Here is a 27673-nt window from a genome sequence, read left to right as displayed (position 1 = left end):
AGTAGATATTGACAGTCTACTTGTCTGCATCTTCGAACCCTTGAGTTCAAAGAAAAAAGAAATCAAAGATACAAATGGTATCGACGTTTATCCAAAGGCCACGTTCCTTCCACTATAACGAACGTTCTCCTTGCTGACAACATTGTTTTTTTTTTTTTTAATTTCAACTCCTCAAAGTCCAAAAGAGAAGAGATCCAATCTCTCTCTGTTCATAATCAAAGCTTCTTCTCCATTCTCTGTGATTGAAGGAAAATAAAATGGATAAGCCTTTGCTGTTTGGAGAAACTAGTAATGGCGGTGGAAGGCGAGATCGTTTATATCGTCGCTCTGAAGCTATTACGTATGGCTCTCCTTACCAAAGAGCAGCTGCCCTCGTCGATCTGGTCACCTTCTATTTTCCTTTTTTATTCTCAATTTAACTTTTCTATCTGCTGTTCCGAGATTTGTCTTTCTTTTTTTCTTAAGCTTGTTTAAAAATGATTGATTATTCTTCCTTTTAACAAATTTTGTTTTCTTTTTCTAGTTATGTTTCTAGATTTAGTAGCTTCAGGATAATGTCTTTGAAAATTATTTATTTATCTATAGCATGCAGAGATCTCTTTAGTAAATGTGAAATATGAATAGAAGTGCTCCGAAAAGAAAATTGAATAGTAATAGTTTAGTTTCAGATGTTACTTTTGAGATTTTAAGATTTCTTTTTTTCCCAGTTTGTAATCAAATGCAGCAATACTATAGGTATCGATTCATCACTTACTGAAAATTTGGCATTTTGATTTAGCATTCGAAATCATTGAATCTCAGTTCTTTTTGGTAAAATAGTATGATAGGATTTTATTAATTTGCTCTTTTTATCTGTATTTATTTATCATTCCGCCGTTTCAACGTTATAGTTATCCTATCCTCTCTTTGACGAATATTTAAAAGTTAAACAGTACCTGAAATAGGTAACTCTTAACACAATAACACTGCAATTAGTAACAAAATTCTAGATTTACCCTTTCATTCAAATAATTGACAGAAAAAAAGAAAAAAGAGAGAACTTATTTGGTTGGCGTGATTTTTGCAGGCTGAGGATGGTGTTGGTCTGCCCGAACAAATTCTTGATAAATCAAGCTTTGGAAGTGCTGCAAAGTTCTACTTCATGTTCATTAAATTTGATATTATTTGGACCCTTAATTATTTTGCATTGGTTGTCCTAAACTTTCTTGAGGTTTGCTTAACTTTTTTTTTTTTCTATCATTTACATTAAATTTCAATGAGGTGGTGCAAGGTCTTTTGGTAAATCAGGATGGAAAGAAAAAAAACCATGGAAGGACAAAAAGAAATGCTCTAGAAATTTTATGAAGATGATTATCTAATTCTGAACTTGATTGACTCTTTGCAGAAGCCGCTGTGGTGTTTGAGTAGTTCATATTCTTGCAGTGATAGGGACTACTTTTTTCTTGGGCAGTTGCCTTATTTGAATGCTACAGAGTCTCTTATATATGAGGTAAGGTAATATAGGTAGATATAATTTCTGTGAAATTCTCCAGTTTATCACGCCACACAAAAAAAGTGGATGTTATGCTTGTGCGATCTTATCCATCTGATCACTCTGAGTTGTGATATATAGCTCAATACAAACATCTTGTACCTAAAAGAAGGGAGTAAGACAAAGCAGTGAAAATTTGCTGAGTTTTGACTGTATGCATGGTTATAAGTTAATTGCAAGTTAGTTTGCTTTTGTGGGGATATATTTATATAATGCATATCTTTGGTGGCTTTGGTCTTGTGTAAGAGTACCCTGAGAGCATGTGCTTTCTATAGGGTTATACTCAAGTGACTGAACCGCTGTTTGCTATATGCTATTTGCTATCTGGTGTAAAGGAGTAGTGGCTTCCAGGAATTATCAATTTAATGCGTGTTCTATCATATTAAAATCCACTAATAACCCTTTGGTTTTCCATTGTTATGCAGGTCGTGACTCTCATTCTCCTCGCTATACATACTATTTTCCCAATTTCCTATGAAGGGTCCAGTATCTATTGGAAGCGTCCTCTTAATCAGATAAAGGTACTTGCATTTTATTCTATTTTGGATAACTACATATCCCTAATCTCTCTCTCGTACTGTATTCAGATAGAATTCTCTTATGGATGGATTTCTTGAATGTAAGGAAAAAAAAAGTTAGGAGACAAAGAATGACAAGAATGCCATTCCAAAACTATACTCTTCAATGTACGTTTTATACCCATGTTAGACCTGTTTGGGACTTCTCAAATGCACTTGCATATTCTGGGATGATACTCTATATGGTGTTAGACATGTATACTGTCTGAAATTGCCCAAATCCAAAATGGTGTTTATGCTTTGTGCAAGTCACCTATTTCCGTAGGCAATCATAGTATATACATTAGTAGCCTTTCAAGCTATATGGACTCTAAGTAGAACTTATTTCTTGGAAGCTAAACAATGGAGTTGAAGTCTTATTGTTTCAATAAAAGATGGACTTTGTGGTCTTCTATTTTTTTTACCTCCATAAACCACCAACGTGCAAGGAACAGTGGTTAAAAAAAAAGGTGCAAGGAACTGCTTCTTGTAGATGATGTTTGTCATTGATCATTACTTATGATTTGATATTGGCTTTTGCATGTTGTATTTTGATTTTTTATTATTGTCTTTCAGAGGGGTTAAAATTGCATCTTTTGCTTATGGAATCCTATGAATAGAATTAACTATCTTGATTCCCCCTGATGCTATCCACATGGTTCTCTTCAGAATTTAGTTTTGCTTTGCCCTTCTGTAATTTTTATGATGTAGCCTAACAATGCATGTTTTGGTTCTACTTCCAGGTCATCTGCCTCTTAATTTTGGTTGCAGATTTACTGGTTTATACTCTCTATTTGTCTCCAGTGGCAATGAATTCTCTTCCGTTCAGGGTTGCACCTTATGTCAGAGTTATTCTTTTCATCCTAAGCATTAGGTAGTGACTGACAAAATCTTCACTTTCTGTTTCTGTAGAAAATTTTTATGTGTATATGTTTGTATTTTATATGTTCGACAGGAATCTATCTGTTGATGTGCATGTCCAGAATTAAGCTTTAAGTCTGCCGAAAATGTATGCTTGTGGTTTGTAGATGTACGTGTGAAATTATGCATCACAAAAGATAACTTGGAACTACTGAGCATATTTTTCCATTCATTACTTGACCTGATCTGAGTATCATATAGATCTATAAGATTATCATAGAGAGAGCTCAGGGATAATTTAAATAGTGAATTTTCTATGGTGTTTTTTGTTCCGCTAAGGTTCACAACAAATAAAAATGTAACTAGTTTTAGACGAGTAGTTGATCTCCTTTTACCTAACCTCATTGGTTTTTGGGCTAAGGCTAATTTGGTCTGCTTTAGGGTGCACAAATTGACCTTTTATAGATTGTTATGCCCGTAATTTAACTTGATTCTTCAATATTTTCAGAGTTTTTTAGCTTTTTGACAACCTATTTAACTTTGGTCTCTAAATCTTGATTGCAAATCATGTTTTCGTTGTAAAGGTTGCATATTCTACCGACCATTTTTTAATATCCATGTTTGAAGGAAGTTGTACTCTTTTATTCTCCATGATTTCAGTTGATGTTCATTTAATCTTTTCCCCTGCTTTGTTTGCTTAGGGAACTACGAAATAGCATCGTCATTTTGGCTGGAATGATTGGAACGTACTTGAATGTCTTGGTTTGTATACTCTCTTAGCACCATACCAGCCTGCTGTATTTTAGTTTTAAACAATATGTATTTGCCTTCTGATCTGGCCCAAATTATTGGTCATAAGTAAATATTGCTTACGTTTTCTCTGAGAACATAATCACTGTCTCATCTGCTTCCATTGCAGGCTCTGTGGCTGTTATTTCTTCTGTTTGCTAGTTGGGTAGCATATGTTATGTTTGAAGATACAAAACAGGGCAAATTGGTATTTACCTCATATGGTACCACGTTGTATCAGATGTTTGTTTTATTCACCACATCCAACAACCCAGATGTATGGATACCTGCCTATAAGTAAGTTTAGAGTTAAATGGTGATTTTCATTGAATGATTGTAATATATTTGGTTGGAGTTATTTTTCTTTAATGTAAACAAATTGGTTGGATGGTGTTTCTTCCCCCCATAGAGACAAATTTTTACATTTATAAACATTTCAAGAAACATTGCAATCTTATATATTTCTTAAGTGCCTGCTTGTTCCACTCGTTTGTTTTGCAGTGTATAAAATGTTAGTTGCTTTTTTTCCTCTGTAATGATCATTTTATGCCATGTCCTATCATTTTTCTTTCACTGGTGATTACAGTAAACTCATTCAGAGTTCAGCTTTATTTATACTCTTTTTTTTTGGAATTGTAATAAGTAAAATCTGCATTTCTTAAGAAAGTCAGGGTGTTTATCTTCTGTTGTATGCTTGGATCATGTTACAGCCTAAATTCTTTTTGATAATTCCTTTGATTTTTTTTCTATCTTTCAATCTTTTGGCTACAGGGCCTCACGTTGGTACTGCCTCTTTTTTGTTCTATTTGTCCTGATTGGGGTCTACTTTGTCACAAATTTGATCCTTGCTGTTGTATATGATAGCTTCAAAAGCGAGGTTGGTTGCAAATTCTCTTTACTTTTACTCTGATGAAGACTGGAGAAAGATGCCAATTTAATCTGCAATATTCCTTTTATTCTTTTGTTGTTGTCGTTGTTGTTGTATGATCAGTTATTATTTGAATATTGCCAATGATGACTGTCACTTAATAGAAAAAAAAGATTGAACATATGTGCTTAAATCTTCTTTTCTTGTAGCTTGCAAAACAAGTCTCTGAGATGGACCGAAATAGGAGAAGTATATTGTGTAAAGCCTTCGACCTTATTGATGATTATGTAAGTACTTTATTCACTTATTGGCCAAATATCCCTTTTACATTCTAAATTGCTCTGTGTGAATACTGCTGTCTTTATTTACAATATATGGTTGCTAGAAATCTTTGTATGTCAAAGTCGTGCAGAACTTCATCTCTGCAGTCTTTTCACATTGTGATCTGGATGTGGAGATTTTGCAATGTCAAGTATATAGGATTCGTTCACTATATCTTTTTTCAAAAGTCCTTCTATAGTACCTAATTAGAAATATATCAGAAAGATAAGATGAATAAAGAGACATGATATTGTCTATACATCTAATTAGAAAGAGAATGGATGGATAAAGTAAGACCAGGAAAGATAGCTTGGGGACACTTCTGGTGATTGAGCATCTCAAAGATATAATTAGATTACTACCATCAATCTATCATGGTTTCAGATGTTTGAATTATTATGTGAAGTTGATAAAGAGAGAATTTTTATGTCCTCGAGTTTGGTGGTTGGATTATTTGTTTCATGTTTATATGTTTGACTTGATTTATTAATAATCTATTCAACTTCAAATATTTTATTTATGAATAGGTCGACTTATCCATGAATTGGAAGATCCCACCATTCGATTTATCCTATAAATTTTGCCACATTAGGTGGATAAAAAGTAGGGACAAAAATGTTTGACAAGTAGCATTACTCCTTCACAATACAATTTTTTTTATTCGAGTTGTGAAAGGAGTATTATTATCCTTCCTTTTATGCAGCCGCAGTCAACTTATATTTAACTTGTTTGTCTGTCATCATGATTTTTGAAAAAAAAACTTATTGCTACTTTATCGATGTAGCCAACCCTACATTTCAGGAAAAGGCTAGTATGTGGTTATGTTTTTGTTTAAGTTTTCTGAATATTATATCAGGGCTCCTATTCTAAATGCAGAATGTTGGGTTCCTAAACAAAGAGCAATGCATTCATCTGTTTGAAGAACTGAATAAGTACAGGTATTAATTACGTCACCATATTTAATGTGTTTGTTGAAGTAAAATTCCTTCTTATCTCTTGCATTGTGTTACGTGATGGAATTTCGAATAGAAAATGAAGAAGAAACTTGTAGAAGAGAAGAAAGGTTGAGAGAATTCAGAAATAAGAAAATTTCCTTGTATTTTCTGCATAACCGATTTGCATGCAATGCATGCATTATAAAGAAATAAACGACCCACATGACGTGGAGTTTTCTGTTATAACAAAAATGCAAAACGCCCCGTATGACTTAAAACCCCAAAACTCTCCGTTTTAATTAAAATTTCCCACGTGCTTCTTGCTCACTTTATTAGCTCATAACAATACTCCCTACCCGCACAACAGCTTTGTCCTCAAGGCTGGAAATGAGGAAATTTGGTTTGGATTGTAGACAAAGATTCCCACGTCGCATCCTCTGGAAAGGAATTAGCCCATTCGACCAGCACTTCGGTTACCGCTTGGTTCCCTTTCTTGACCGTCCTTCTGTCGATAATGCTAGCAGGCTCTTTTGGTAAGGCACCATGAGCATCTACCACAGGCAACTGAGTTTGTGTTGGAGCAGAACCCACATGTTTCTTCAATTGTGAGACATGGAATGTAGGATGTATACGTGAATGTTAGGGAAGTTGCAAAGTATACGCTACTGCCCTTACTTTTCGGATTACTGGAAAAGGGCCAAAATACTTTGGGGATAACTTTTGGTTGGAGACCTTCCGAATCGACTGCTGCTTGTAGGGTTGCAACCTCAAATAGACCAAGTCACCCTCCTGAAAATTTCTCTCCGAGCGACGTTTATCTGCCAATTGCTTCATACGGGCCTGAGCTCTCTTAAGACAGAACATAAGTAACTTCCTAGCAGCCTCCCGACTTTGCAAACTTCGCTCCACAACTGCCACACGAGAGGCCCCCGCCAAATAGGGCATGTGAGTGGGAGGAGGCTGACCATACAGCGCCTCATATGGTGTAAGCTGGATAGAAGAGTGGTAAGAGGAATTATACCACCATTCTGCTAAGGACAACCATTGAGACCAATGTGCAGGCGTCTCCCCCGTCATGCAACGCAAATAATTCTCAAGACACCGGTTTAAAACCTCGGTCTGGTCATCCGTCTGAGGGTGGTAAGCCGTCGAAAGTAAGAGCTTAGTGCCTGACTTATGAAAAAGCTCTTGCCAAAAATTGCTAACAAATATTCGATCCCTATCCGATATGATAGAATCGGGCATACCATGAAGTTTATAGACCTAATTAAGATACTCCCAAGCCACATCCTTAGCCGTATACAGGTGCGTCAATGCCAAGAAGTGGCCATACTTAGTAAGATGATCCACCACGACAAGAATGGAATTTTTCTTATTTGAATTGGGCGGCCCTTCAATGAAGTCCATGCTGATCACCGACCAAGATCTATCAGGTACGGGTAAGGGCTGAAGAAGGCCAGGAGAAGCCACTGACTCACTTTTGCATCGCTGACACGTGATACACTCCCGAATCCACCTTTTGACATCCGTAGTAAGGCCCTTCCAGTATAGCTGGCTCGAAAGTCGTTTCCTTGTAACAGTCACCCCTAAGTGGCCCCCTGATTGCACTAGCATGAAAGTGAAGGAATAACTCGCGTCTTAGTTGTGGAACTCGCCCTACCACTATCTTCCCTTTCCTAAAGAAGAACCTCCCATCCCATGAATATTTTTGGTCCGAATTCTGATGCTGCTGAGTGTGTCTAATAATCTTTTGTAGTCGATCATCTTGAGTGTAAGACTGTTGGACCTGTACCAAAAGACCCGAAATAACAGAACTCGTAGTAAGTTGATAATACTGACCCTGTGCAAGCTGCGGTTGACGAGAAAGAGCATCCGCAACCTTGTTGATTTCTTTCCTGTATGAAACTTCGAAATCGTATCCTAGCATCTTGGCTACCCAAAGTTGCTGGAAGGGAGTAACGGCTACCTGATCAGACAAAAACCGCACACTCTAGTGGTCTGTACGGATTTTAAAATGGCGACCCACCAAATACGCGTGCCACTTGCGCACTGCCAATAAAACCGCCAACATTTCTTTTTCATATATTGATAGTGCTTGATGGCGCACCCCAAGAGCCTTGCTAAAGAAAGCTATAGGTCTCCCTTGTTGCTGCAAAACCGCACCGACTCCAAACCCACTTGCATCCGTATTCTGATGAAATTCCAACTGGAAATTGGGAAGTACCAATACGGGGGCTGAACTCACAGCTTGCTTGAGAGCTTGGAAAGCTTCAATGGCTTGGTCATTCCATCCCCAACAATCTTTCTTTAATAAACCAGTCAATGGCCGAGCAATTACTCCATAATTCCTTATAAAGCGTCTGTAGTATCCCGTAAGTCCCAGGAAGCTACGCAACTCTTTCACTGAACTAGGGGTAGGCCAGGACGTTATACAATCAACTTTAGCATTGTCCATATAAACGATCCCCTTATACAACACGTGTCCCAAGTATTGCACTTGGAGGGAACCAAAACAGCACTTTGACCGATTAGCATACAATTGCTGTTCCCATAGAATAAGAATGACTAATCGCAAATGCTGCATGTGCTCAGACCACGATGTAGAGTAGACGAGTATGTCATCAAAAAATACTAACACAGACTTCCGCAATAGTGGCTTAAAAATAGAATTCATGAGGTCTTGAAAACTGGAAGGAGGGTTGGTGAGGCCAAATGGCATCACGAGGAATTCATAATGTCCTTCGTGTGTTCGAAACGCGGTTTTATGCACATCCGGTTCCCACATGCGAATCTGATGATAGTCAGACCTTAAATCCAATTTAGAAAATACTCTGGCTTCCCCCAACTCATCCAATAACTCTTCAATTACAGGGATGGGAAATTTATCCTTAACTGTATGCTGGTTGAGTTGCCTGTAGTCCACACACAACCGCCAACTACCATCCTTCTTCTTGACCATGACAATAGGAGAGGCGAATGAACTGGTGCTGTCACGAATGATTCCAGCTTGGAGCATTTCTTGAATGAGTTTCTCGATCTCCGTCTTCTAGCAAGCTGGATATCTATAGGGCCTCATTTTAATTACTGTGCCTTCATCAACTAGAGGAATTTTATGGTCGTGTCTTCTACTTGGAGGCAACCCTTTCGGTATTTGAAATATATCATCAAACTCCATCAGTAGCTTCTGAAGTTGATTTCCCTGATTCGTGTCTTCCGTGGTGCAAAGTGTCACTTGTGCAGGTGAGCTTAATATGGCAGTATATGGTCCCAATGATTTCCCCATAACAACAAAACATCTCAGACTGGATTCTTTACTTCCTGTTGCTAACAAACCAGGAACTATGCCTTGAAGAACACAAGGTTTCCCCGCTATGTTAAACTGCATAGTCAAAGAACTGAATTTCCAAACAATGTCGCCCAATGACAACAGCCACTCAACCCCAAGTACCATATCGCAGCCTTTCAAAGATAAAACCATGAAGTCAGTTTGGAAGCAGTGGTTCTGCACCTCCTACTTAACCCCTTGGCATAAACCCCTAGTTAACAAACAACTTCCATTGGCCACCGAGACCTTCAATTGTTCCTGGCACACCACCGATAAGTACACTCTATTGACCAACTTACTATCAATAAAGTTGTGTGTACTCCCCGAATCCACTAAGATAATAGCCCGAGCTGATCCCACTTAAGCCGCCACCCTCATGGTATCATGCCCTTGTAAGCCAGTGAGAGCATGTAATGAAATCGTGGGAGACTTAGAACCCCCCTCCTCACTCCCCATTTCCTCCAAGTTGTCAGAACACTCCTGGAATTCCTCAACTTCACCCTCGGCCATGGGTTCCAATAAGAATTGATACAATTGCGATTTCACACATTTGTGCCCTGCATGGTACTTAGCTCCACACCAAAAACACAGTCCCTTCTGTTTCCTTTCCGCCATCAATGCAGGAGATATGGTTTTGGATCCCGAGTTATTTGTCGATCCCCTAGTAGCTGACTATGAGTTAGCAAATTTCATGGGAGAAGAAGGGTACCTTACCATAGGTGAAGAGCTGGTTACCATTCTTTGTGAGCCGACTCCCAGCGTCGGAGATCCCTTTCCTGTAACAGAGATGAGTACCTCGATCTTTCTAGCTAACTGGAAAGCGTCCACCAATGTCGAAGGTGCGAATAAGTCCAAATAGTGACCTATTTCAGCCTTCAAATTCCCCAGGAATATACTAAGAGCATATGACTCTGGTAGATGTAGTTGATTAAGCAGTTCTACGAATAAATCCTGAAATTGCTCAACGGTATCTTGTTGTTTTAGGTTGACGAGCTCCCTCATCGGATCCCCAAATGATCCGCAACCAAAACGATCTCGAAGGCTCCTAATGTACGCCGGCCATGACAACATTTGCAACCCCCCATTCCTCTGCGAGTAGAAGTGATGCCATTCCAGTGCTCTGCCTTCTAAGTTGAGCATCACCATACGAACCTTACTCCCTTCAGGTATGCCCTCAGCTTCAAAAAACTGTTCCAATTTGGTCCACCAACCCCGAAAATCATTCCCATCGAACATAGGACACTCCAATTGGCTGGTTTTCGTCGAGTCTCCTACCACAAAAGAAGAGTCCCTCACATGTACACTACCAACCTCTGGAACCAGGGGTTCCGATTGTCCTGGAGGTAAATCGGCAGTTTTGGGTAAAAACCCAGGAGGAGCTCCCAGCACCCCCTTCCCTTTGTTAGCTGCAGCATGTAACCCAGTTGGTGGGGCCCGAAATACTGCCCCAACAGCGACTGTAGATCAGCTCAAATCTCCGTTTTGAACTCTTGACAGCGAGAGTCCAACTTAGCCTCCAAATGCGCAAACTCCTCTTGGATTTTGGAAAATTCCTGCTGTAAATTGCTCACCTCTTTCTGCAACCTTGTCGACACACCATCGCCGGCTATTAGGGGGATCGTGATAGCTCTGATACCTTTGTTACGTGATGGAATTTCGAATAGAAAATGAAGAAGAAACTTGTAGAAGAGAAGAAAGGTTGAGAGAATTCAGAAATAAGAAAATTTCCTTGTATTTTCTGCATAACCGATTTGCATGCAATGCATGCATTATAAAGAAATAAACGACCCACATGACGTGGAGTTTTCTGTTATAACAAAAATGCAAAACGCCCCGTATGACTTAAGACCCCAAAACTCTCCGTTTTAATTAAAATTTCCCACGTGCTTCTTGCTCACTTTATCAGCTCATAACACATTGATACATATTTCTCCAGTTTCTAGTAGGATTTATGGAAATTGTGCAGGTTCTGTTGGGTTTAAGTCATTTAAGGTTTGCATTTTTGGGGTAAAAGAAAGTGAATTATGTTAAAAAAGAATGAAGAAAAGATGCAGGGAGGATTTTCTTTTTTAAAATTTTAAGATGCAGGAACGATTTACTGTCTCAAATAAGGGGATATATGTGTAAGCATTATTAACAAGTTGTCTCTCTTGTTAAGTCTGTTTAGTGCATTGTTAAATCTTAATTAGGATCAAAGCATTTTGAACCAGAAGGAATTCAATCTCTTGTTTGACTGTCAAAGATTAGCTAGTTTTCTCTTTGTATCTTTTATCTTAAATCTTAAAAGATTTTATTTAATTAGTGAAAGCAAATTTATGTAGATGCATTTAATTCATCAGGTTGTAGTTCATATTTCTTGAGTTTGTTGTAAGTCGCTTAATGTATGAAGGTTCCTGATTTTATTGACTTCTCGACCTCTTTTCTTTTTTTAGTTCTTCTGATATTGTGCATGCTAAAGTATGCTGTGAAAAATCCTATTCAGGTCTTTGCCAAAAATATCAAGGGAAGAATTTGAGTTAATATTTGATGAGCTGGATGATAGTCATGACTTCAAGGTATACTTATTACTTCACCATTTTGGTTTTATTTAAATTGGGCATTTTTTTCCTTTTTGTATATCAGTCAGTATATGCTGAGTGTTAACTTCAACGATACACGAGAAGAGATTGTAGTTGTTAGATCAAATACCAGCATAACCAAAATTTTCTAATCTCTAATGAGAAAAGTGGGGGCAAAAAAGTTTGATGTTTTCTAATTTGAGAAAATAGATCGGTTTGGTTACTGTTTCTTTTATTGAAAAAATAGAATTTATTTTCCATCTTTGGCAGGATAACCTTACGGAGAAATCTGGAAGTTTGTGTCGTACTGTCGTTAACCAATTGTAAAATTTCTACATGTTAATAAGGAATGAATAGTTTTCTTTAGAAGGGTATAAAAAGAGCCTTGTGTAAGTCATACATAAGAGGTCACTAGAATGGGAGAGAATGAGCTAATATTCTCTCTAGGTTTGGTGCTCTCTTTTTTTTGTTGGTCAGAAGCCAACTTCAGTTTTACTCGGTGTAGGAGTTCTATCAGGATGCGCATCAAATTGCCTGAGTTTGTGGGACTGAATCTGTACAGGGCAATAAACTATATGCTGGGGTTCATCTATAAATAAATGTGAAACCTTCTGCACAGATGGAAAGAGAAATGTCTTAGGATGTGAACATGGGTACTGCTGTTTATGTTAAGTGAAGGTGGTTCATTTGGAAGGAAAAGAGCCTGACATATGGTTGATGGCTAACAAAGATAATATCTGGATAGGTTCATCATTACCATCTCACACTTTCCAGAGCCCTTTCAAATATTCGTAAGAATCTAGTTCTAATCTGGATTTGTAAACTAAAGCTGCATCTTGAAGCCTAGGAAAATGCAAGTTAGTTGGGGCATCGAAGGATCTTGAAGGACCAGCTGTAATATTCAATTGTTGTTTATTACAAGGCTTTGATTCCTTTCAGATGAATGAAACTGATTGTATGGAAAACTTTGGAGGAGCTTTCAATATATTTCTTCAGATCATTAAGCAACAGAGACTATAATGCTATTTTATTGTTTTAAACATTATTTGTTCTTTTCCATATCTTCTTGTATGCGAGCTCTGTCTTATATATCTTTTCTGTGCAGTGGATTGCCTGTTTGTACAATATCATTACTCTTTATTCTTCATTTAATGTAATTGTTTCTGAGTTTGATCTTTTTTCCACCTGTAGATCAACTTGGATGAATTTACTGATCTTTGCAATGCCATTGGTCTAAGATTTCAAAAGGAGGATGTTGTAAGTCCAATTTTCTATTTAACCTTCTCAAAAACATGTTCATACGGATAAGATATTTATGACAGCAGAATCTTTTTATGATGTGCAGCCATCTTTGTTTGAAAGATTTCAAATCTATCGTTCACCTTTCTCTGAAAATTTGAAAGCCTTTGTTCGGGGTCCCAAATTTGGATACATAATATCCTTCATTCTCATACTGAATCTGTTTGCAGTTATCATTGAGACAACGGTATGCCTCTTAATGCATTTCATCTAATGAATATATAATATGTAATTTTCTTTAGCAATTAAGGTGCTTTTATTTCCTTGTTTCGTGCAACTAGTTTTACAATTTGATAGAACAAACAACTTGCATTTATCTGATGGTGATGTCGTCAGTTGTCCACTTTCATAAAAGGGACTCACACATTGGAGTAAAACTCTTTTTTGTCTCAATTTTAAGAGTTTGGAAACTACTTAGAACTCTGCCTCTGGCGTGTGCTGATTTCCATCTTGCCTTATATCATGTCCAAAGTTGGGGCCTCTGATGAATTGTTTTGAAGCACATAATACGATAGGGTTATAAATCAAAAAATATCTCAATCAGTACCCCATGAGTAATTGCTTAAAGTTTTCTGTTTTCTTTTTATATGATTAAATCTTGTCCCTTAAGTATTCCATTTTTCAAGAGGCACGCCATCCATTTGAGTAATACAAACTTCTTGGTTTTCTAGACATGCATCTAAATTACATGTAATTTCCCTTATATGTATATTCTAATTTGCTGACTGAATTAATTCAAAAAAAAATAATTTGCTGACCGAAGAAAAATATGTCAATTTAATTCCGAGAATGTTGTGAATGCATCAAATTCACAGACTAACAAAGTGAAATATGAATGACCTGCAGAAGCTTTCTATTGCTTTACTACTACCATAGCTAGAGTCCAGCAATGTGATTCCCAACTTTAACACAGTTTCTTGCTCTTTTCAACATGGGCTCATGTTTGCCACCTAAACCTGATTTGGAACTAAAATTATAAGATAGCTTAAAATTAAACAAGAAGCTTTTCAAGATTATGCAATGGTCTGAAGATCTGACGCCTATGGAGGGGGGTACGGAAGTGGCACTACTGACACTGAGGAACAGGAGAGAAAAATGCTTATGCATTATTGACTAATAAATCAACAGAAGACCTTCCTGATCTGCTTTTACCATTATTTTTTCATTGTTGGATTGATTGCTGAACGAAGTGAACCCATTTTCCTTATTTTTGCTTCAGATCATTTGATTTCTAGGATACATATCGCCAAATTTAATTTCTGGGTTACAAACTAATTTCCCTGATATAAATCGGCCCGCAGCTTGATATTGCAAACAACTCTGGTCAGAAGGTGTGGCAGGAGGTTGAGTTTGTCTTTGGTACGTACCTTTCTAGTGCATGTCAAGATTTTTGAGCTTGTTGATTAACTCCCTGATTTTACTTAATTTTAAATTCATAAATTTGCATGATTCATTTAATGCTTGTTGTATGTTATTACTTACTATCTCATGGTGCTTAATGCATTGCTTATTATTTGACAGGCTGGATATATGTACTGGAAATGGCACTGAAAGTATATTCATTTGGCTTTGAAAATTATTGGAGGGATGGTCAGAATCGCTTTGATTTTCTTATCACATGGATAATAGGTAGTTAATCAAGTTAAATCTTTGGTATTTTACTTAGCTCTACTAAAGCGACCAATTTTATTTGCAATTTTTTTTGAAATTCTAATAATAATACTAATAATACAAATCAAATAGCACAATGAGCTTTCAAAAGGAAAATTTCAGAAATTATTTTGTTTCATGATCTAATATTGGATGACACCTTAATTTAGTTACTGGTTAAACCAAATGTGAAAACTTGGTTGTCATTTGTGTCAACTGCCAATACTTGTAGAAATTAAACAGAATGCATTAATTAAATCCTTTAATTTTTCCTATTCTAGAGTTTCCTAGGTGACTGATAATAGAGGAGGGCATGGTTGGGAAATGACTTTTGTTGATGTTATTCCAATTTTTAAATATCGACTGTTATAAAATTTTTAGGTAACCTGTAAAAATTGGAGATATGAAATGATTTTATTATGATCAAAATATTATTGAACATGCTGCTGCGTTATGTGGTTTTCCTCTGAAGTGAACTGCTGTATACATTTACAAACAGATAGGTACAAGTTGGGGAATAACCATGCTGTTAAGAGACTATCAAGCAATAATGCGCAAAGCTTATTATTATTATTTTGGAAATGTTTGCACATTAGGATAGAGCAAATGGCATGTGCATTTCTGCATGTTTTACATAAGCAATATTTGTCCATTCAATTTTGAAACATAAGCTTTTATTTTCTCTTTGGGTTAATACGTCTCTTTTATGTGTAAAAGAAAATGCTTCATTTGTCAATAAGCTGCTGAATTTCATTTTATTTAATTTGTGCTTGCAGTTATAGGAGAAACTGTAACTTTTGCATCTCCTGATGAATTTTACTTTTTCTCAAATGGAGAATGGTAAGGACAAAATATTCAAAGTTTGCGTATTAGATGCATCATTTTCTTTTCCTCTTATCATTCATCATTTATCCTTAAACATATGCTTTCTGCTTGTTATAAATAAATTCTAGTTAATATTGTTAGTTTTGGATGTCCCCTTTTCCTCCTTTAGTAGCTTTTACATATCCCATTTGCTCCCATTCTTGTCTACAGGATTCGCTACCTTCTTCTTGCCAGACTGCTAAGATTGATAAGGCTTCTCATGCATGTCCGAAGTTACAGAGCTTTCGTTGCCACATTCTTAACCCTAATACCAAGTTTAATGCCATATCTTGGAACCATATTTTGTGTCCTATGCATCTATTGCTCAATTGGTGTACAGGTACTATGGATATTTTACTTCCATCTTCATCTGCCTGCCTACCTGGATTTTCAGATGCAACATTCTATTGAAGTTACCTCAATATATCAAAATCTGGAGTAGTCTTGAATTTTTTATCCTAAAAGAAAATGGTTTCGGATTCCTAGATATCTAGATTTCATAGTGGATTACTATTCAGTCCAATCAATGTTCTGATTATGTTACTAATGGAAATTATCACCATTTTTCTAGATCTTTGGTGGGATCGTCAATGCTGGGAATCCTGCTCTAGAAGCAACAGAACTCACTGATGATGAGTATCCTTTTTTATCATTTCTGTATACCCTTCTTATCTTCCCTTAGTATATTTTTTAAACAAACAGAATGCATTGACAATCATGGCAATTTACAGAATTCGTAAATTTTGCATTTGGTTTTAGAGGTATATTAAGTTTTAACAGCAATTGAATTGTTAAACTGTATTAACATTCAGCGACTTTCCTTGACTATATCAGCTATTTGCTCTTCAATTTTAATGATTATCCAAATGGAATGGTAACACTTTTTAACTTGCTGGTGATGGGAAATTGGCAAGTGTGGATGCAGGTATTGCTTTTTTGCAAGAATTTCTTCATTTTGTTGTTTCTTTCAACGTGTTTTACAGTGTAGGACATTTAGAGGGACATCCTTGTTATATATGATCTTGATGTATGCTTCATTGGTCAATTACAATAGAATTATGCTATTTCACTTCTGGATATATTTCTCACTTCTTCTTACTGCCTCTACTCACTCGCAGAATAAAAGAATATTTTCTAAATTAGAGATGGCAATGGGTTAGTTTAAAAGTTATGGGAACCTATTCAAATTATAGCAAATTTATTTCTTTGAACTTCTAAGCATCTAAGTAAATTTGAAAGCAGGTGTACCACCTTTTATTATTCAGGATATTGTTTGATTGATAAGCTATGTTCACATTAACATAAAATGAGGCACAGATTCAATATGCATGGTCCATGCTGATGTGGGCAGTTCTAAAAATAGATGCATACAAAGCTAGGTCACAGAGACTTATTTTGTATTTTATTTTTTTGTTCTCTTTGTAACAGTAAACAAAAACCTTTTGCACCAATTCTTACACCAAAAAATTGTATATGCAGTTTTACACTTACAAAAGAAAGTGTAATTCTAACAAAAGGAGATAACTGTATAGAGGATCGCATAATAAATGCTTTTCATTTTTTGTTTGCTCTTAAAATGCTCTACTTATATTGAGTAAATAAATATACTTGAGGGAAATTACAAATTAGCACATTTTTTTTTCTCCAGAGAAGAGACTGAGGGATAAATTGTCTGGACTTTGTGTGGATTGGTTTGTTGCGTCTGACTTGAATACTCTTTCTCAGCAAATATCGCTTAAACTCTATGTAGTATATTTCAAGTTTTTGCTTCCCTCTATTACATTGAGGAATGAAGTACTTTCTGGTCAAAAGTAAAAATGACCTTTAGCTTGGTCATTTGTAGCCATTCTTTTATGCAGGTACTATGGAATTTTGCTTGCTCATGCATGTTCTTTTCTTTTTTTCTCCTCTTGCTCTACTCAAATGGTGTAACCATTCCCGGAGGCATTGATTTTTCATTCTCCTTCTGAATTGCTGTTACAGAGCTACAAAGAATTAACTGGAACTTCTTGGAGCCTTGTATATTTTATCAGCTTCTACCTAGTTACTGTTCTGTTACTTCTGAATTTGGTAAGTTACGAAATATTTGATCTTCTCACTGCCTTTTAACATTGTAGACATATTACTTCTGTATACTTCAATGCTTTCCGGACTATTTTTAATTGTCATGCTGTCATCCAGTATGCATTGCATGTATGTTTATATGATGTTTATTTGTTTGTATTGACATGTACAAAAGCAATTGGATGCTTCTCACTCACATATGGTCTCTATATATTTGCAGTTTAATCTTTTTTCTTGCATTTTGTGACTTGGCAGTTTTAAAACTGCTTCGACATAAAGGACTAATAGGAAAGAGAAAAGAGTGAAGAAGGGAGTAACAAGAGCAAGTTGATTGGCCCTGTGTTTTTTAATAGTTCCACAAGTTAAATAAAGCATCCCTAAATATAGTTCTTATTTAGATTAATTTATTTGAACATACCCAACAAGGAATATTAATTTAGTAATAAGATTAATATAAGAGTCTGTTCATTAATCATCAATCTTTAGTTTTCTCCCTTAATAATAGATACTATATGTTAAGTTTCAGTGTGACTACCCTGAATATGTCTATTTGCTTGATCATCATTCATCTAAATTTGAGTTAGATATACTGATATATGATTGTTTCCTTGTTCTCTAGATCATGCCTTTATAATTCATGTTTTCAAGGTACGTTCAAGACGTTTATAAAAAGAACAAGAAAAAACTTATTTTTCTTCCTTTTTGTAAATTCAGGTCGTAGCTTTTGTCTTGGAGGCATTCTTTGCTGAAATGGATCTTGAGGCATCAGGGAATAGTGAAGAAGATGACAAGGTTGGTACATTTTATAAACTCGTCATTAAATCTATACAAATTTATTGCAGAAGTTGGGAGTCTTCCAGGGGAGTTTTCAGGTTGGGATTGTAGCAACCTTTGCATTTTTGTTATTCATGAGTCTTCTTCAGCGTCATAAAGTTTTGAGGTTAGCATTAGTGTCCGCTTAACCATGGTTTATTAAGTCAAGTTAATCTATTTAGAAGAGTAAAAGGTCACTTCTAAGTAACAATGTATGCCTATGGGCAAATTGTCATTCCCATTTTCATGGCCGTTATCCAACAAATTAGTGTTAACATATCCATCTAAATGATGTAAATCTGATTGCTGATTTCATATTCCCAGGATGCCGGATCAGGAAAAGGTCGAAAAAGACTTGCTGGGTTTGTATTTTCTGTCCCGATATTTCTATATATTTTTTTTCACTTTCACTCCATTTGTTTGATGTTGAAGTTGCTTTATCCTGGTATGATGCACAGCACAAAGACTCGTAGTCAAAGAGTTGATATCCTTCTACATCACATGTTGAGTGCGGAGCTGGATAGAAGCCACTCCTCAGCCTCCTCCGATGCCTAACTTGATTCCATTTCTTCTTCTGGTAAGCAAATCCCTTCTAAACAATAAGCTCTTGATTGAAGTTCATGAAGCCATATTCATTTGGGCTTGTTGAACTTTTAGGTGCATCACTTGTTTCAAGTGTTCAACTTCGTCGATGTACACCCAAGTCTGCTTGCAAAGATTTATCTTTTAGATCGAAACCAAGGTTGTGTATTAAGCTCCGAGATTGTGATAGTGATATAAATATTATTATATGATTGATAAATAAACTTGTTCCTTCTTCCATAGCTTTAGATTATTCTCCCCATAAGAATTAAAGAGGTCATTTTGAAAGAGTATTTATTTATTTGTGCGCGCGCTAGCAAGCTAATGGAGGGGTAGTAGACTAGTGCAAAAGCCAAAAGCAACGCAATGATGTCAAGATGATTCGTCCATGTCTGTATGTAAGGTGGTGTTTAATGCTTGTATCTAACATCTATATATGATAGTGGTATTCAAGTTTTAACATCCCTGATGGTAATGAGATTCAAATTGTAACATCCATAATAAAACAGAGATAAAACAAACAGTGACAAAACATACCAATAGTCATGTGATGATAGATTTAACAATATCTGCTTCTGCTACGCTTCATTACAGTTTGACCCTTAAAATCTATCAAATGCCATCCTTAAAAAGTACACATATGAACAGACTAAATTAAGTACAATAGATCCAACCGAAGTATCCTAGAGTTTAGCAGCACGTGTTGACTGAAATGATAAAATAATTACAGTAAAGGCTAAAATTGAACCACTGTGGGCGTTCTTTCAGTCAACCAGAGCCGTTCCACTATATATATATGATTAAATCTACCGGGGAATCCCGAGATTATATATACCGTAAGTAGTAATAATGTAACCAAGTTCACCAAAATTGCGTTCACCAAATCATTCATACTAAACGGCACTACATTAGCTTCTATAATGGCTTAACACATCCCATCCTACACTTTAGATCTAACCAACTCTTCTTAACCATAATCAGCTTCTGCAACTCTGAAACTGCTCACAGTTCGTTGACCCGTTTTTCACAAATTCTTTAGCCACCGCATTGATCATCTTTGGAATCGTTCCTTTAAATTCCTCAGAGCTACCCTTTACAATTTTGTTAGCATCTGGAACACCTTCTTTAACCGCAACAGAGCCTACTATAGCACCCTCTTTATATGCTTGACATGCCACAAGGATGTCTAGTGCACGGTTGCGAAAATGACCAGTAACAAAGTCCTCAAAATGCTGTACACAGAAAACATGACTGATTCGTAAAATTTACAGAATACTGAGCATAGACGACAAGAACTAAAAGAACAGTAAAATGATCCTATTTAACAAGCATGCCTGACCAAACGCCGAGGCCGTATACAACAGGTCAACTATTTAGTAATGAAAGACTATAGGAAAAGGGAGGGTATTCAGACTTGTCAATGCATGTATACAAACTCCAGGAAAAAGAATTACATAATAACAGATAGACACAAAAAGCTTCATAAAAAGGAAGACAGAAGAAAATTCATGGATATACTAGATAAGTAAGGATACCTTTGGCGGTCTTCTTAGTGTGTAAATCATTGTCTTTAATGATAGAATAAATACTTCCTCATTGTACTTCCTGGACCTCCTGTTACCTTCAGCCCCAACATACGAAGTTTCATACCCAGGTTCATTAAAGAAAGGTCTAGCATTCAGAATAAGAGCTTGTATGGAAACCAATACTTGTAGCATGGTCGATTGCCCCGGAACCCACATCTCATTCTGATGCCCATGCCAGGTGCCCAAAAGGCTTAGACACACTTTACCGCAGTTGTATAAATTTGGATTTAACCGGAGGCCACCAGAATAATAATAAACCATCTGCCAAGAAATTATCATATATCCATTAAGCTCCATAAAAATAAGTTCTAATACAACATACAGTCCAATATGAGAATTTTTTGGGGAAGCACGCAGATATGCATACCCACTGAAGACTGAACATACCGGTGGCTCTTTGGGATATTTTGGAGGGAAGAAACAATCAAAAACAAAAAGGCCATCATGGTATGGAGTACCAGTAGGTCCTATAATAACAGCCCTTAAAAGATCCATCCTTGCTTCATAAACTCTCACATATATAGTTTCTGTGTAAGAACAGAGAGAGAGAGAGAGAGAGAACATGAGACATTCAAACAAAATCATGCCAGGGGATGAGAAGAAAAAAAAAACGTAGTGATATTCATATTTTAGAAGTCATGGGATGCATTTAGAAGGGAACCGGAAAAAAAGAAGCTATAAAATTTAGAAAAAGCTGCACCTGTCCTTTAAAGTTTGAAATGCATGACTCTAAAGATGTTACTCAGCTTGCGAAAGTTGCAGAATTCAGTCAGGGGAGTTAACGCTTGGTAAAAGTAATTTAATATGTCATAATTCCTTACGGTTAGCATGACAATGACACCATATTTCAGAAAACATATCCATAAATCAAACTCACCTGGTAAGTCCTTTTCCAGAATCTTCCACTCCTCTTGTATTTGCTTTGCCCACTCCTTTGGTTGCTATTAATAGAAAGTGCAAATTTCATATTTATATAAATACTTACAAATTTACCACGACAGGCAAACAAGATGTATACTCACCTCTCCTGATGAATTCAAATTGCTGTAATGATGATCTGAGAAATCATCCACAATATCAAAATGTTTGAAACTGAGAGAATTTTGCACGACTCCATTTTCTTCATTTCCTTCTTTCCGATCAGACCCTGACTCTCTTAAGACCATTGAAGTATTGGTAGAAACCGACTTCAGTTCACTATCAGCCAAATTTGATGTTGTCGCTTTCTTGCTTTCAGCCAGACATGGGGTTGTTGAGAGTGAGACACCCAGGGCAGGAGGTAGATTTCCAAGTAGAGCAGAGCCTTTCAGCCAAGGAATTGAAGCCTCTACCCCAGGAGGAAGATCCACATTATCAAAATGGGATTGCATAATTGCATAATCATCTTCATATAAAAAATCATCATTGTCACCATAATCAGAAACATCATCAGCATAGTCATCACAATCCTCATCATCATCAGGATATGACAAATCAGAGTTAGAACTATTGATATTATTCGAATTGATTGATGCAGAAGTAGAACTCTTGAAGGGATTGTCACTATCCTCAGACCCTGCTATACTGACAGAAATACCCTGATCACTGGCTGAAGCATCCTGGAAAAAAAAAGGAAAGTTAATTAAAAGCCATTGGTGATAAAATAAAAAAAAGATGTGCCACGGAAACAAGCAGTTTCGATTTAAAAATATAATGAATATACCTTCACATGGTCTTCCCACTTCTTGTCACAGCATATTTTAGTCTTCCCCTTGGTGCCCATACCAGCTTTCTCAGAATCAATCAAAACAGTTGTTGGATCTTCAACTTGTTCAATATCCATTGCATCAGAAAGAAGAATCTAAACAACAAGATTGTTTCTTCAACATATAGTTCAAGCAAAATAATTAAGTGAAAACTTAAAAAAGTTGCATATCAGAAAGCTCCAAAGACAATGATAAAAAATTGGGAAAATTGACAGTGACAAGAATATGCTATTCATACATGCATTGAAGTTTCAAGATGCTCTAGTTTTTTATGTTTGTAGCTGCAAATTGAATATTAGGGCAAAGTGTATTATGTTAACAGGTTACGGATCAAGTCACCAGGCAATTCACGAGAAAACCTGATTTGATAGATAAGGCCTTACCCTTGTTGCGATTCCTGTCTCGTGGAAAACCTATGATTAATAATAGGTATGGAACTCGTTTAGGGGAGCTCCCAACCTCGGGACTTGTGGAAGGGAGCTACTAATCTTAGACTGATTAGGGGAGAGAGTCTTAACCCTCTAATTTGAATGAAATTCTGTCTTATTTTATTACCAAGAATCGTCCCCTAGAATAGAAGTTACATAGGGAATTAAGAAAATATAATTAAGGACTTTTATTGTAATAAACTATTTGCTAAATGCAATTATTATGATTAGGAATATTTCTAAAATAAAGTTGTTTGCCTGTCTTCTTTCCATCACGCCTTTGATTTCTTGTCTTGCCCACAAAGGCATCCGTAGCAGGGTACCAAACAGACTAACACTTGAGAGTAATATTAAGATTCAATTGACAGATAGGTACTCATAACAGTGAACCAAACATTCACTCAAAGTATTCAACTGATCAATGAGGCAAAGGTTAAACAGGAAAAAAAAGCTATGCTACTTAAAGCATAATCTACAAAACTGTTTTTAAGTCAAATTACTTAAATTTGTACCAAGAAGGCAAGAAAACGTTAATATTCCAAGAAACCAAATTAGGGTATCCGACTAATTCTTCAAAAAGGTTCACTTCAAACTATTATGGGCTAATTTTTTTTTCTTAGTCAGAAGTCCTAAACTTCCATTAAAAAGGGAAAATCCTCCAATCCCATCATTAAAAAATAATAATTGCATAAATAATACTTGCATGCAAGCCAAAATTGGCGAATCGAAACAAACCAAAATTAACCTAAGGCTGTGCTTGGCCACAGAGAAACATAGGGGGAAAGCCAAAGAACAATATAAACCCTTTTGGTGATACTTATAGTTTGTTTTAACTTCTCTCTCTGAAACAGGCAGTAAGACCTCGACTTTCTCCGTGGACAGAATTTTCCAAGCAACCAAACATAGAACTTAAGAAGAAAATTTATATTATAAAAAAAAATAGTCGAAGAATTACATACAAGCTCATTTAGTAAACGAGATCGAGAGAGAGGGGGGAGGGAACAGAATTCCGATCAAATACCGTAAATCAAATCAAAAGATCATTCGTCAAGAAACAACAAAAACCAAATTCCATCCACTTCTACAGTTAATCAAAGGATAAAGCACGCACATAATTCGGTTTAATGGAAAAGACATATATATTGAAGAAAAAAGAAAAACCTGGGTTGGTTTGAGTCGCTTGGAGATCGAAGCGTCGTCTACACGAAGATCCATAAAAAAGACGGATTTTTCCACCAACTCATAAAAAGGAAGCCTAATTTTCTACAGAGAGAAAAACCTAATTAAAAGGTAGAGTGAGAAAACCGTGCGTGATTCCATTTAGAATGATACCATTTCTTCCCATTTTAAATATTAGTAATCATAACCAAAAAATAAAATAAAATATTTTCCGTTAAGAGTAGGTGACGTGCGTGGAAAGAAGGAAGTGTGGTTTTATTTTATTTAACATTTTTAATTAATAAAAATAATAATGGCCACGTAGGCATTGAATTAGCTGAGTAATTAGTATTAGATACGGGAAAATAACAGTTTAATATTGGATAAGACAAAGAGAGAGCACCTACTTAGTAATTAGGTAAAGCACCCAAACTTGCATGAATTTTTTATTTGATGAATTTGTATACGTATAAATATTTTTAAATTATTTCATATTCTACCATATTTATCAACTGCTCTAGATAAATAAAGAAACGATTTTAAAAGTTAATTTATAAAAATAAAATAAAAAATATTACCTCACCATCTATTGACATAACCTTCTATCACAACTTTTTTACATCAATTTTTAAACTAATATTTATTAATTTAATTTAATTACAATTATCACAATTTTTCTATATTTTATGCTTAGAATTTTATCCAAGTGATAACTTTATTTTAAAAATAGCACTACTTTTTAAATAATAATTCTAAATTAAATTATAATCATTTTAAAATTAATTTAGTAATATGATATAAAATGAAGGATATTCTCCTTAAATCAAAAGTTTTTCCAAACTCATACTTTTATATATATTATAGAAATATAATTTTACGTGTTTAATATTTTAATTTTTTAAAATATTTATTTTATTTCATTAATAATCAATAAATAGAACATACTAATTTATATGTAGCAAACAAAATTAAAAAAACTTTTTTCCTTAACTTTTACTTCAATTATAATTATTTCAACTAAACCTTTTAAGTAATAATTGTAAATTAAATTATAATTATTTGTAAATGTGTAATTATTGCAATTTTATTAAATTATAATGATTTTTAATTGAATAGTTATCACATTAAATATTATAGTTATTTTTAAATGTCAATTATTGCAATTTAAGTTTTTTTAATGCAGTATAAGTTTTTTTCCTTATGAAAAACATCTTTGAATTTTGTCACTTGAATTTTAATTTCCTAAAATAATTTAAATCAATAAAATTTATCAAACATAAAATCAATAAAAAATAGAAAATTTGAGCTTTCTCGTGGTGAGAACCATATTTATCTTGAAATGTTGAAAAAACCTTGGGATGTTTGCAATATTAAAATTAAAAGATAACTTATATTACGTCATCATCCGGTGTTATTGTTATTTGTCGATATTGTATTTTCGAAAAACTGTTGCTTAAAAACTTAATTCTAGCTTATTAAATGTGATTGGATTTGGATTAATTATGCCTAAGTACTATTTGATACTATCTATAGAGCTAATTTTTAATTTTAATTAATTTTTAATTTTAATATTTGTCTATATTAAGTTTAAAATTCTATTCAAATTAAAACTCAAAGAGCTAACGTATTGCTTCATAATTATTAAATTTAAAATGAATTATAAAACAAATATGAATTACGTCAAAACAACCTCAAGTTTTGTTTTTACTAATTTATTTTATGTTAATGTGGTTATTTATAATTAAAAAATGACGTGATTAAATTGCGGCAAAATAAGGCCTATAGGTTTTTTTTTTAATTAATTAGGATTTTAGATCGATTTTAAAATTAATTAAGGAAATAAATCGATTTAAATAGAAAACACGTCCAGCTGGGTGAGCTTTCTGTACAGGTGTCAGGAAAGCGCCCTGAAGATCGAAGGTGGTCGGATATCGATGAACTGGTTGAAGAATAATTTCAATGAGCTCCATGAAGACCTTGAAGATCGAACAGAGGAGGTCATAAAACAATATGTTCGAGCATACATCATGAGGTTAACCAAGGGCATTTTAATGTCAGAAAAATCTCAAAATAATGCGCACGTAAGGTGGCTACTACATCTAATGGACTTTAATGAATGCGGGAAACTAAGTTAGCAATCTGTCATATTTTTCACATTATATCGGGAGATGTGTCGGGCCACGATACCGAGTGCAGCGTTGATCGGTGGTTGTCTGCTCCAGCTGCAGTCGTGGGCCTGGTGGCATGTAACACCGTATACCCGGCGTGGTCGCCAAGCCCGAATATTAGGATGTCACACCACCGTCTCATGTCATACTCATAGTAAATTGTCACATTGTTAAGAAATCGTCCTCTTTATCAGTGATCTTATAAATTTTTAGTCAGTATATCAATCATCATTAGAACATGCCAAACATACTTTAAATAAACTTATAGTAATAATTGAACATGCATTAGGATTGCTTAGCAAAATTTCCAAGACAATCACATAGGTATCAATACTAGAACAAGGGTATCGATATTTTCCTGGTATGGTATCGATACTATTTGTAAAATCGATACCAAATCAATATTTTGTTTCTCATCTAAAATCAAAGTCTAAAAAAATATCGGTACCTTTGCAAAAATATCGATAAAATTACCCCAAATATTGATACTCGTGATATGGTATCGATACCTATAGAAGCCCAAATTAGCCCGGGCCTCACCAAATCAAGCCAGACCCACTAACCTAAAATCAGACCCAAACCTACAAACCCACCAAGCAGACCCAAAATAATCCATGGCCCAATATCCAAATCTACAAACAAACCCTAGCCCAAAACCCATAACAGAAAAAACAAAAAAAATTTCCCTAGGTGCGCCGCACCTAGGGTCTTCTAGCCGGGCGCCGCCACCATTCTGTCGCCGCCACCGTTCTGACGCCGCGCCGCACGTCACTTTAGCCATCTGCTTCAATCACTGCAGCTTGCACCTGCAAACAACAAAGAAAAGAACAGCAAAGAAACAGGCTATAAAAGCCGAAACAGATATGTAATCCGGGGGGTTCTTTTTTGTTTTCTTTTCTTTCTTGTAACATATTCACAGAAATAAAAAGCAAAAATCAAAGGTGATTTTCAAGTTTTGTTTCTGATTTCAATCTTTCCTTTTTATTTTTATCACTGTTTTTACTTTTTATTTTTATTTAACGAAAATATAAAAAAAAAGAGACAAAACTCACCCTGACGAAGTTTCAAATGCCGATCCGGCGCTTCGTCGGCCGTTGGAGGTGGTGGCGGTGCGGCGAGCGCAAAGTCGGCGCTAAGAGGACCCAAGGGTCGGGTTTTTGAGAGAAAAAAAAGAAAGGTTTTTGAATTTTTTTTTAAAACAGTGGCTGAAATGAAAAAATAAAAAAAGGGTGTTTAAATAGCAATAGAAAACAGCACTGTTTTGCCATTAGGGTCAGCGTAAAAACACGCCATTTTGGTCCCGACCACGCGGTGACCCGACCACGGGGAGGATCCGTGTTTTCTAAAAGGGGATATTTTTTGCTTGATCCCCATGTTTCTTCAAATAGCATTATAGCTTGGTCCTATTTCATTGTTTTCTTTTATTTTGGATCTAGCCCTGAAGTTTTACTTTTGTTTCATTTTAGTCCACTGAAGTGCTGCGTTTTAGAACTATGGTTTATTTACTGTTTCGGTCCTTCCCTTTTTGCGCGTGTCGCAATTTGATCCTTCTTGTTATTTATTATTTCGAA

At 35.5% G+C, this 27673-nt stretch overlaps 2 protein-coding genes across 4 annotated transcripts; one reads left to right on the top strand and one right to left on the bottom strand.

Annotated features, from left to right (window-relative positions):
* On the top strand, positions 1 to 19479 carry LOC105794869 (two pore calcium channel protein 1). Of its 2 annotated transcripts, XM_052628575.1 has the most exons (24): positions 6 to 383; positions 1067 to 1210; positions 1385 to 1489; positions 1957 to 2052; positions 2832 to 2962; positions 3651 to 3711; positions 3869 to 4035; positions 4510 to 4615; positions 4816 to 4893; positions 5804 to 5865; positions 11670 to 11742; positions 12937 to 13002; positions 13091 to 13231; positions 14346 to 14403; positions 14566 to 14673; positions 15471 to 15534; positions 15730 to 15898; positions 16130 to 16194; positions 16393 to 16483; positions 17542 to 17628; positions 18337 to 18414; positions 18760 to 18797; positions 18894 to 19012; positions 19093 to 19479. In XM_052628575.1, the coding sequence occupies exons 1-23, from the start codon at positions 258 to 260 to the stop codon at positions 18988 to 18990; spliced, it is 2211 nt and encodes a 736-aa protein (XP_052484535.1). In that variant the 5' UTR covers positions 6 to 257; the 3' UTR covers positions 18991 to 19012; positions 19093 to 19479. The 2 variants fall into 2 exon arrangements, 1 of the variants encoding a protein (XP_052484535.1); XR_008194577.1 differs by lacking the exons at positions 18760 to 18797; positions 18894 to 19012; positions 19093 to 19479 and adding an exon at positions 17207 to 17417 and having other exon boundaries at positions 1 to 383; positions 18337 to 18396.
* A 62-nt stretch (positions 19480 to 19541) lies between these two features.
* LOC105794870 (putative ubiquitin-conjugating enzyme E2 38) lies at positions 19542 to 24106 on the bottom strand. Of its 2 annotated transcripts, none has more exons than XM_012624244.2 (7): positions 23938 to 24106; positions 22306 to 22443; positions 21626 to 22201; positions 21481 to 21544; positions 20991 to 21130; positions 20553 to 20864; positions 19542 to 20249 (listed from the first exon to the last, which is right to left on the bottom strand). In XM_012624244.2, the coding sequence occupies exons 1-7, from the start codon at positions 23989 to 23991 to the stop codon at positions 19995 to 19997; spliced, it is 1539 nt and encodes a 512-aa protein (XP_012479698.1). In that variant the 5' UTR covers positions 23992 to 24106; the 3' UTR covers positions 19542 to 19994. The 2 variants fall into 2 exon arrangements, with proteins under 2 accessions (XP_012479698.1, XP_052484536.1); XM_052628576.1 differs by lacking the exon at positions 23938 to 24106 and adding an exon at positions 23736 to 23887.
* Between the last annotated feature and the right edge of the window lie 3567 nt (positions 24107 to 27673).

The sequence above is a fragment of the Gossypium raimondii genome, chromosome 3 (assembly GCF_025698545.1).
Source record: "Gossypium raimondii isolate GPD5lz chromosome 3, ASM2569854v1, whole genome shotgun sequence".
Lineage (NCBI taxonomy): Eukaryota > Viridiplantae > Streptophyta > Magnoliopsida > Malvales > Malvaceae > Gossypium > Gossypium raimondii.
Note: the sequence above shows the minus strand (reverse complement) of the source record. Positions and strands in the feature narration are given on the sequence as shown.